Below are 12,222 nucleotides of genomic sequence, written 5' to 3' on the forward strand. Positions count from 1 at the left end.
ATTCTAACTCACACTCTGATAACCTCATTCTGTACCTTTTCTGACTTAAGCATTGGAGCACCTTGCAGGTACACCCCCCTCTCATTTCATTCTCCGGCCCATTAACCAAGACCGTGGAAGGCCCTCCTGATCAGGTGAGATCAGTGGCGCCGTCTGTGGGAACTAGCTATCCCCATCTTCATCAAACGAGGATCAAAAGCTCATTCATTTCTGTCCTTCCAACATGGCCGGAGAACAACATAGCGATCACAGCCGTCCCCTCGTCAACTACAACATGGACGACGGCCCGCCATCCCATGAGGCGGACGTTCGGGACGGTCATCCATCCACCCCGTCTCCAGAGCCCCAAAACAACGGAGATGTCTCTCACGCCCACAATTTAGGGGCAGAGACATTTCATCCCATTCCCGTTCCCGTTGAAGGAGACGCCGTAATGATTGCCATGGTGAATGCCCTCAATCAGGCCGGTTCTATGCTCCACCAGCAGCACGAACGAATCATGGCCCTCGAAGCCGAACGACAAGAGGCCCGGCCCCAGCCGGTGAGTAGGATACAACAACGTCCGGAGCCAACGAAGAAGCGAGGACGTCGCTCTCCCGAACCCCACGCCAGCAGGGCACGCGCCCATCGTGACGGTGGTCGAGCGAGAACATCACCAAGGCGCGGGCACAGCCCCGACAACAACGAACTGTCTCCCTTAAGGAGCGACGAGGAAGATTTGCATTGCCCCCTATCTCGGGCAATAATGGAAGCCCCGCTCCCCAAAGGCATGGAGAAACCGCCAAACCTAGCTGTGTACGACGGGACTACAGATCCCGACGATCACGTCGACAACGTCAACGCGATGCTCGACTACCGCAATGATATAACCGGGCACCTCAAATGCCGACTGTTCTCAACGACCCTCAGGAAAGGGGCCATGGCCTGGTACAAAAGCTTGGCCCCTGAGTCCATGACGTCATGGAGAGTCATGAGGTCCATGTTCACCCGGCACTTTACAGCTTCCCGTCGTCACCCCAAGACTGAGGCGACCCTTGAAGCCATAGTGCAGAAGAAGAATGAAACACTGCGCTCATACATCGAGCGATTCAACCAGGAAGCTGTCGAGGTAGATACCACCGAGCACATGAAGAAGTATCTCCTCGAGAGAGGTCTCTTACCCGGCAGTGAACTTAGCAGAGCCGTAGGGATCGAGCCTCCCCGCACCTTAAACGAGCTCCTGCATAAAGCCCAGGCCTACATCAGATACGAGGAAAAGCAGGTGGCACACAATGCCCGCAGCGGACGTAACGCTGGGGAGACCGAGCACTCAAAACGCGAGGACACGAGCATTTCCCGTCGCAACGGAGACAGACGAAGAGAAGAAAGACCTCGCGAGCTCCGGGAAGGAAGAGGCCCCGCGGGCAGATATAGCGAGTACACCTTACTGACAGCTCCTCGAGAGCGTATCCTCGCAGAATGTATCAACTCTGAATTTAAGCAGGGCAGGGTCAGGTTCCCAAAACCGTCTGCACCAAAGCCCCACACCGACAAATCAAAGTACTGCCGGTTCCACAGAAGTCACGGACACGTGACCGAAGACTGCGTCCACCTGAAAGATGCGATTGAAATTTTAATCCAAGAAGGGCACCTGAAGCAGTACACGAGGAAGAACGAAGCTCCCAGACACGACGAGCCAGAGAAGAAGAGACCCCGGGAAAACACACCCCCCGACAACTCTCCCTATCAAGTGGCCCTCTGCGTGTCACGACCGGAAGATTTCTTCCCCCCCGAACCATTGCCCGAGGGCAAGATCACTGCACTCAGCCCCTGGGAAGACTTCCCTACCACACTGGTGATATCAGGAGGAGGAACTAACGGGGAATCCGCGGCCCTCTCCGTCAAACGCAAGTTCGACGAACTCCTACTGACTGCCCCCGAGCAGAAAGCGACATTGACAAAATACCGGGGAAAATCCAACCCAATATCCTTCTTCCTGGAGGAACTCCCGGGCGGATCCCCGAACTCGGCCATCCCACTATTGATTAGAGCAAAGATGGCCAGATTCGACGTACGACGCATCCTGGTCGACGAAGGCAGCTCAGTGGATATCATGTACGTCCACCTCTTCAAGACTCTGAAGCTAGACAAGACCAACTTAGCCCCCTACGTCGGATCAGATCTCCAAGGATTCAACGGAGCAACAACCAGACCGTGGGGATATGTTGAGCTCCTCGTCACTTTCGGCGAACAAGAAACGGCCAGGGAAGTCAAAATCCAATTCCTGGTCGTAGACTGTCCGTCTCTCTACAATTGCATCTTTGGACGCCCGACACTGGCCGAACTCACTGCGGTCCCGTCCACCGTCCACCTGAAGATGAAATACTACACCAAATTGGGACGTGTGGTCACCATCCATGGTGACATCGAAGCAGCCCGGCGATGCTACGACGCCGCAGTAAAAGGACAGGCCGTAGTCAGCACGAAGAGCAACTGCAACAACAAAAAACTCAAGACCGAGGATCCCGCCCGAGGAGTCAACGCCATCGACCTCGACTGTCGCGTCGGGCTGGACGAGACCGAAGAGGGGAGGTTCCCCAAGGAACGCTCTCTCGAACACCCGGTCCGACCAATCCCCGACGGGGAATTCGAACTCATTCCTCTTGGGGACGATCCGGAAAGGACGGTGAAAATAGGTAAGGGACTACCCGAGGAAACAAGAGAAGAGCTAGTAGCATGCCTCAAAGAGAACTCCGACCTCTTCGCGTGGAATGCCGCAGAAATGCCCGGGCTGGACCCCGAGATCGCGTGTCATAAGCTAGCTGTAGACCGGGCAGCCAAGCCCATAGCACAGCGTAGACGCAAGCAATCGCCCGAAAAGGCAGAGGCTGCCGAGCGAGCTGTAAAAGACCTCTTAGAGGCAAATTTTATTTCTGAAGCCCAGTACACAACCTGGCTCTCTAATGTAGTCCTCGTTAAGAAAAATAATGGAAAATGGCGTATGTGTGTTGATTATACTGATCTTAATAGGGCTTGCCCGAAAGATGCTTTCCCCCTCCCTAATATAGACTCGCTCGTTGACAACTCTGCAGGTTTTAAACTCTTGTCCTTCATGGACGCATATAGTGGATACAACCAGATCCCTATGTCGCCCGCGGACAAGAAACACACAGCGTTCATGACCCCAACGGGCAACTACTATTACAACGTGATGCCGTTCGGGCTCAAGAACGCTGGCGCTACATACCAACGCATGATGAACAAAGTCTTCAAGGACGAAATAGGGGACATGCTCGAAGTATACATGGACGACATGATCGTTAAATCACACGAGGAAATAACCCATGCTCGACACCTTACGAAGGTATTCGAACAGGCGAGACAGTGTAAAATGAGGTTCAACCCCGAGAAATGCACGTTCGGAGTCCGGGCAGGCAAGTTCCTCGGTTTCTATCTCACCGAAAGAGGGATCGAGGCCAACCCCGACAAATGCCGGGCATTCTCGGAGTTTCCGACCCCGAAAACCAAAAAATCGATCCAGTCGCTCAATGGAGTGCTCGCCTCACTCTCCCGTTTCATCGCCAAGTCCGCCCAGCACGCATTGCCATTCTTCAGACTCCTTCGCAAAGAGGCTACCTTCGACTGGACCGACGAATGCGAGCAAGCGCTACTCCATCTAAAGAAGGTTCTGTCCCAACCCCCGGTCTTGTCACGGCCATCAGAAAAGGAAACCCTATACTTGTACCTATCCGTGGCGACCGAGGCCGTCAGCGCCGTTCTAATAAGAGAAACCGACGAAGGACAAAAGCCCATCTATTTTACGAGTAAAGCACTCCAAGGTCCCGAGCTCCGATATCAGCAAATCGAAAAGGTCGCCCTGGCCCTCATCAACGCAGCGAGGAGACTACGATATTATTTCCTCGCACACACGATAAAGGTGAGGACCGATCAGCCAATCAAACAGCTGCTCGGGCGCCCGGATATGGCCGGGAGGATGCTCAAGTGGTCACTAGAACTCTCCGAATTCGACATACAATACGAAAGTAGGAAAGCCTTGAAAGCTCAGGCGCTGGCCGACTTCGTCGCGGAGATGACCCACTGCCCGACTCCAGCAGAAAGCGCCCACAAATGGACGATCTTCGTCGATGGCGCCTCTAGCACATCAGGCAGCGGGGCCGGGATCATCCTCGAAAATGAAGAAGGGATCCTGATAGAGGTATCGTTAGCGCTAGCGTTCCCAACATCAAACAACCAAGCCGAATACGAAGCCTTCCTCGCAGGCCTGAGGTTAGCCGAGGACCTGGGAGCAAAAGAGGTAAAAATATCCACCGACTCCCAGCTCGTGGCCTCACAAGTGCGAGGAGAATACCAAACCAAGAACGACAACCTCCTCGGGTACTTGTCCCTCGTCAAAGAAAAACTTGATAGATTTGAAAAATGGGAAGTTCAACACATACCCCGCGAGCACAACACACGAGCAGACGTTCTCTCGAAACTAGCCAGCACGAGGAAAAAGGGTGGGAATAAATCAGTAATCCAAGAAATTCTCCCGCGGCCCAGCATCGACAAACTACCGCCTCCACTCGAGGTCAACGCTATTGGAGATGCCCACTGTTGGATGACACCCATCTACAATTACCTCACACGAGACGAACTCCCGGCTGACCCGAAAGAGGCGACCACTGTCAAACGACGCGCATGCTCGTACGTACTCCTCGAAGGCAAACTCTACCGGAGAGGATTCTCCATCCCACTACTCAAATGCGTCGAGGAAGAGAAAGTCCCCGACATACTTGGAGAGATACACCGGGGAATTAACGCTCAGCACCTCGGCGGACGATCGCTCGCACGAAAAGCCCTTCGAGCAGGCTACTACTGGCCGACCATGCAAAACGATTCGAAAGAGCACGTCAAAAGATGTGACAAATGCCAACGACATGCCGACATGCACCTCGCACCCCCGAACGACCTCAAATCACTGTCTTCCCCATGGCCCTTCGCGTGGTGGGGCATGGACATCCTCGGACCCTTCGTCACCGGATCATATCAGAATAAATACCTCATCGTCGGGGTGGATTACTTCACCAAATGGATCGAGGCGGAGGCACTGGCTAAAATAACCGCGCAGAACATTCTCCGGTTCTTCAAACGCAACATCCTCGCTCGGTTCGGTATACCCCAGGCACTTGTCACAGACAACGGGACACAGTTCACGGACGGAGGATTCCAGGACTTCATCGCCAGCCTGGGCACCACACAGCATTTCACGTCTGTCGAGCATCCGCAGACGAACGGGCAGGCAGAGGCGGCCAACAGGGTAATCTTACGTGGCCTCAAACGCAGACTCGGCGAGGCAAAGAGGGCATGGGTCGAGGAGCTACATAGCGTCCTATGGGCCTACCGCACGACACCACATTCTACCACCGGGGAAACCCCGTTCCGACTAACTTACGGCACCGAGGCAGTCATCCCGGTGGAGATACGGACGCCAACGAGGAGGACAGAGGAGCCCCTAGACGAGGAAATGAACGATGAAACCCTTAGAGCCGAGCTCGACCTAGTCGAGGAGATACGTTCCGAAGCAGCTCTCCGGGAAACAACCCTCAAACAAAAGATAGCACTACGCCATGACGCGAAAGTCATAAAAAGAGAGTTCCAGGTCGGCACCCTGGTCCTCAGAAGAAACCAGAAAAACCCGAGAGAGGGCAAACTGGCGGCCAACTGGGAAGGCCCTTACCGCGTCCGCGACAAAACGAGCAACGGGGCCTATTACCTAGAAAACCTACAAGGAGAACAACTCGCTCGACCATGGAACGCAGAAAAACTTAGACAATATTACAGCTAAATACACCACGGGGAGACGTGGCAGGTACGACCACGCTCTTCGTCCCCAAAACCCCAGGGAGGAACCACGAGACCCGGGAACGATCCGGGGTCACATAACAAACACAACCCTCCCCGACGGTTGGGACCTTGACCAAGGCTCAACGTCGAAGTACCAAGACTGGCAGGGCACCCAGCTCGCGATGGGAGGACCCAAGCCTCGGGACCAGGGTTCGAACAACGGACCCGGGCTTCGATACCCACGGGCACAAAGCCCGACACTTCGTCGGTTCCCTAAACCGAGGAGATTAACAAAGTCGAGCAGAGTACGAATTCATACAAACAAGTATCAGACACAAACGAGCACAATGAATGATAACGAAAATATTCATGCATTAAAAACGATAAGAGTGGCCGAAGCCAAGTACGCCCGAAGGCCATATTACAACGCCCGAAGGCCAAAATACATAAGGCACGCAGGCCATGATAAGAAAAACATATAAACTAAGACTCCGCTCGGAGCTCCTCTTCATCCTCTTCTTCTTCTTCTCCCCCCAGCTCCTCCTCCACTTCAAACGGGCAGATGATCTCACCATCCCGGACGCAGCAGTTATAGGCCGACCCTTCCGTCACCAACTCAGGGTTCAGAAGCCCGAGCTGCTCGACAGCATTGTCGAAACCCTCTTTGAAGCAGGCCACAAGATCTTGGTTGAGAGTCCGAATATGCCCTAGCAGCTCACCGCGCGAGCCAAAGGCGCGTTCCTCCTCGGTCTCATCTGCCAGAGGACGGACCTTTCCCTCGAGAGACTCAACCTGAGCCCGTAGGTAGGCGTTGTCCTCGGTCAGCTTCTGATGGTCGACCACCTGCTCTTCCAGGCTCGCCTTAGCAGCCTTCAACTGGTCCCTCTCCCTTTCCACCTCCTCCAGCTTCTGGCGCAGCCCTTCCTGCAGCTGATGCTCTTCTTTGTAGTCCGACAGATCTTGAGATAGTCTTTCCTTCTCTGTCCGAACCTGCAAAAGGGCTTCCTCCAGCGAGGCGGTGGAGACCGAAGTGTCGGTCAGAACCATGGCCGTCTCCATCACCCGGATGACGGCAGCAATATCCCTGGCCAGATCTTTCCTCCGGGCAGCAACATCCTGGTCCAGAATAGCCTTGGCCTCAGGCGCAGGCACAGCAATCGACTCCTCGGCCTTGAAGAACGACCGTTCCAAATAGCAGGGAGGCAGAAGATAGCTGCCCGGTCCATGCGAACCTCCTGGAGACGACCTGGTAAGGCCCCCAGCCGGACGCTTCCGTTTATGGAGGGGAGAAGCCGCTGGCGACGGACTGCTATCAGGAATGGTGATCGGGTTAAGCCGAGGAGGAGAGGAAGGAATCACGCTCGCCGCCTGCGAGGGACCGACCCCGGCATCGCCAGCAATCTCCGAGACACGGGCCGCAGTTTTCTTCTTCTTCTTGGGCACTCGGTCAGGAGCGCCGACCTGATTCGCCAGCTTCAGCACCCGATCACGAGCATTGGGCATGGCACCTGCAAATAAATTACACACAAACGTTAGCGACCGAAGTCATAAACAGAAATAAAAAGCTAAACAAAGTCTGCCTACTCAATAACGCCAGAGCTTCCTCCTCGGTATCACACTCGAGCAGAGCCTTCGTATTGATATAACGCGTCTCGGTGATTAGCTCCCCGGCCTCATCCAGGTAGGGCACGCCCTGTCGATTCGCCCAGAACGCCAAGCTGAAGCTCTGCACGTAATCGACCAGCTTCTTGTACGCGAGCCTATCCTCCTCGCCGAGCATCGCGTACTTGACCCGGTAATGCGCTGTGGAGAGATCGAAATGATCACGCTGCCACCTCAGCGGTATCTTCGACATCAGCGTCTCCTCCCCGTTGGGTTCCCGTTGATAGTAGTAGAGAGAGTGAAGGGCAGCCCGGGTAATCGGCATCACCACGTACCACCGGCTTTTGAAATGGCGAACAGAATCCTCGTACGTCTTGAACAGACGCACGGGCTGCTTGAAAGAAACCCAACTGTGGCGGCCACGGGAACCGGACCTCTGGAGATGGAACACGTGGAAGAAGAGAGCCCGGGTGCAACCAATGCCGAGGAACTGGCAAACTAACTCGAATGCCCGCATAAATGCGAGGGCATTAGGATGTAGTTGGGACGGCGCCAGCCGGAGCCACTTGAAGACCGACATCTGGAAGGAGCTGAAGGGCAGTCTCATCCCCGCCTCACGAAAAGCAAATTCATACATGGTGAACTGCTTCCCCGGGAAATGATGACAAATGCGGTCTTCTTCCCTGGGGGCGCAGCAATACCAGTTCGGTGGACCCTCCCGGTTTATGGCCTCGACCATAGCGTGAGCAGTGATGGCTTCGTCACAGAAGTCTGATTCCTCCTCCAAGGGCTCGTCCGCAACCCAGGAGAAGTCGACCTGCCCGGAAGAGGAGGCGTGTTCGGTACCATCTCGGACACTCCCATCCCCGACAGGGAGACGAGCGATTGTCGCGTCGTCGGTGGAGGACCCAGAATCTTCCTTCCTCGGTCGTAAGCGCCCGGTAACACCTGAAACGCAGACAGAAAGAGTGAATTCGACGTCGTATCAAATCCACCCTTCCACCGCAGGTCAAGTGAAAGGGCGTAGCGGCGACGGACACTAACCGTGCTCAACTCGGTGGCCCGCGCATTCTATGGAGACCGGGCATAAACTTCATACAACCTACGCAGGTGTTGCCCGGCATATGAAGTTTATGCCCGGTATAGTAGGATCCCAACCCTATTTTCTACCATCTAATATACACCTACAGTCCACTACACTGTCCCTAAGTTAAACCTAACCACATTTCTACGAAAATAGCATGCGTTTGACAGAAAACAACAAGGAAAAAGAATGGGTCACAGTGGAAAACCATACCTGACATAGTTAAGTTGAAAAGGTACGGTGGTGTCCGAGCAGAAGACGGTGGTTCAGATAGGAGGACGGGCGGAGACGGCGGTCCAGACGGTTGAGAGAGCAAACGAGAGAGAATGTGGAGAACTCCGATGAACGCGTGAGCAAAAAGAAAAAGTGGAAATGAAGTTACTCAACCCCCTTTTATAGGGCTTGGCACGTGGACCAACACGCTAGGTCATCATTGCCTAGCCTGCCTACGCCGTCTTTGCACGCGAAACGAAGCGACCCCACTAATTCTGAGACACGTCTGTCAAAGATGAGAAGCTGAAACGACCCGAGCACCTATCCGTCTCCTCGACTCACCAAGACGCCACCTCCCCGCGTCATACCCACGTTTACTACAAGGAAGGCGCAGATCAACCGATCACCTCCATCCCCGACATTCCCGAAGAAAGGGTCGGTCATGAATAGGTCTGGTACGACCTCGCCTATCTAACGATCAAGCTTCCCCATCGTCTCGGGGAACCCTTAGTTGAAACATAAGTCATCCCTCTGGCTCAGAGACTCGACTTGGGGGGCTCCTGTTCCGGACTGGGCCATGACCCTAGGCACGGCACGGCCCAATGCTCGCCAAGCCCACATCCAAACGACCATGTCCGCACGACCACGAGGATACGTCAGGTGGACGACAGTCCGCCCGACGAACGTCTCCCCGACCCCTTAAACACGTGTCGGACAGCGAGCGGGTCCTCCTCATACGATCTCCATCCACTCACCGTCAACCCACGTCGCGGGCACCTCAGTTGTGTCGGGCAGAGCCCTAACGGCATCCCACTCACCACGTCACCCAACTCCCCTATATTGTCGCCTTAGGGATAGGGGCAGTTGGACCAGGGGGCAGACTTTGGTCTAGGTCTTAACGCTTCTTACGCGTCCCCTGGCAGCTCCTCCTTGGGCCTAGCTAATCCAGCCCATTAGGAGCCTTGGCCCAGCGCTGGGGGCTCACTATAAATACCCCTTTCATGGCAAAGGGGCAGGTATTCTAACTCACACTCTGATAACCTCATTCTGTACCTTTTCTGACTTAAGCATTGGAGCACCTTGCAGGTACACCCCCCTCTCATTTCATTCTCCGGCCCATTAACCAAGACCGTGGAAGGCCCTCCTGATCAGGTGAGATCAAAAAGGAAAATAAAATGGGTTGCAAAAACGTTTTTATTAAGGTGATTGACAAGATTGTGGGTATTGCTCCTACGTATCATTAGGTACAATGAGGAATTCAAAATGATGTAGTTCTGTGTAGAAAACTACATTTGTGTGGGTTGGTTTATTTTATTGAACAAGTGTTTAGATCACGTTCTAGCGGTTAAATGTTGACTTGTATGCTCATGGGGGAGGCTTAAGCGCTTGTTTGTATCCCAGTAGAACGGACTAAACAATGTTCTTTTTGAAAAGGCTTTCGATCGCGCGGGGGCGAGAAAAATAGGTTTGATTTATTAAGTGTTTTTTAGGCGAATGACAAATGCTCGGTAGAATCAAGACGTGTGCCTCGAGACCGATTATTCGGGGTTTTCATAGAATGTGAGACTCCAATGTTCCTTTGTCATTCAAGGTGTTTATGAAATTTGTTTGATGGACAATGAACGCTCGGTAAGAACGAGGTGTGTGTCTCGGGACCGATTGTTCAAGGGTTTTATGGAATGCTAGACTCCAATGTTCCTTTTTTGTTCAAGTTTGAATTAAGTGTTTTAGGACGAAAGAAAGAATAAGCGGTTATCACAAGATGTACGCCTCAGGACCTATCATTTGAGGTTTTCATGGAATGTGAAACCCCAATGGTCCTGTTCTTTCACGTTTATTGGAAAAAGAATTTTAACGCGTTACATTTGATCGGCAAAAAATTTGAATTCGCATCGATACAAAATTAATCAAGTTTTGAAAAAGTCACTTGGCGTTGGACTAAGGTTTTGAAAAGTCACTTGACGTTGGACCAAGGGTTTTTAATGTATTTGATAATATTCATTTATGATTTATCTAATTTTATTATTATTATTATTATTATTATTATTATTATTATTATTAGAATTTATTTAATTAATTAATTAAAACAATTAAAGAAATAAATAAATAAGATTAAATATTATAAAACTAAATAAAAAACAAAATTTATATTGTGAAAATATATTATTTTATCATATGATTATTTGTTATTTACTATTATTATTATTATTATTATTCATTTATTTAATCAGTTATAATTAAATTAAATAAGTTAAATAATAATAACATTAAATAAATGAAGGAGGTGCAGAAAATATAACCAGGATTGTAAACGGTAAAGGAGGCTCAAGGCCCAACAAAATAAGAAATAAAGACTAAAGAAAAATTGCATAAAAATAAAATAAAGGTGTGTGTGAAAGTAGCAAAGCCCAACAGAGTAGGTCCAGCACGTAAGTCAGAGAGGAGGGAGTCAACCAAGGTTGACTCAACCTCTAGGCCCTTAGATGAGTTGACTGAGGGATCATATGTCATCAAGCGCGCTAGAGTATGATAAGGGAATAGGGGAAAGCCTATAGGATCAAGGTCAAAGGTGGGAAAGTCCACCAGATCCACGGTTGAGGATGTGCCACCTTTGTGGCACATGGTGGGACCAAGGGCGTCAAAGGACGCCACTTGTCATCACCTCTCAGACCAAAAGAAAGAGAAAGGAGGGGGGAGTCCACTAGGGCTGGACATCGGTCGGATTGGACTGGATTCGGGTCCTAAAACCCAATCTGGCCCAAACCGCGGGTCCAGAATAAACGCCCAATTTCGACCACTTATGTTTTCGGTTTTATCAGTTTACAGATTTATGGGTTTGACGGATTTCAGATCGGTTTAATCCGGTGATCCATTTAAAAATCATGAGAATAAAAACTAAAAAATGCATTTCCTTAAAAACAGAAACAATAAGAAAGCATTTATTCTTCTTCTTGAAACATAAATTGAATCTTCCTTGGCTTGTTGAGAGCTGTTGGAAAATTGCAAAAGGATTTGGAAACAATCTGGAAATCTTCAAATTTTCAGCTTTGCAAAGATTTGAGAAATATTTTGTCAAATAAATTTGGAGAAACAAATCATCAAGTACAGTGGATTTTAGATAAAGAAGAGAACAAATAAATTAGAAATTATGGTGGCAGTTCTTTAGAATTGTGAGTCGTAATGACGGCGCCCTTGGTACAAAGAAGAACTAAAATCGTCAACCTTATTGAAAGAATGAAGAGGGAGAAAGGTGGAGAAGATAGAGTAAAGTGAGCGATGCAAAAAAGGAGAGAAATATGAGATGGATAGGATTTCTAATTGATATATTGATATTTGGATATGATGAATAAGTTTATTGGGCCTTGAAAAAATTCAGTTCAATCCAATTTAATAAAGTAATATATAATAAGGTGGTCGGGTTCAATTTTCATTGGGTTGAATTAGCCCAACCAAACTGAACCGATATAAACCATTAAGAACAGGATTATTTTATTTTATAG

At 50.8% G+C, this 12,222-nt stretch overlaps 1 protein-coding gene across 1 annotated transcript; it reads left to right on the forward strand.

The window, feature by feature from the left end:
- The first annotated feature begins 223 nt into the window (after nt 1-223).
- Nucleotides 224-3,807, forward strand: LOC127095133 (uncharacterized). The gene is made up of 2 exons (XM_051033866.1): nt 224-3,343; nt 3,445-3,807. The coding sequence occupies exons 1-2, from the start codon at nt 224-226 to the stop codon at nt 3,805-3,807; spliced, it is 3,483 nt and encodes a 1,160-aa protein (XP_050889823.1).
- The last annotated feature ends 8,415 nt before the right edge of the window (nt 3,808-12,222 follow it).

The sequence above is a fragment of the Lathyrus oleraceus genome, chromosome 6, assembly GCF_024323335.1.
Source record: "Lathyrus oleraceus cultivar Zhongwan6 chromosome 6, CAAS_Psat_ZW6_1.0, whole genome shotgun sequence".
NCBI lineage: Eukaryota > Viridiplantae > Streptophyta > Magnoliopsida > Fabales > Fabaceae > Lathyrus > Lathyrus oleraceus.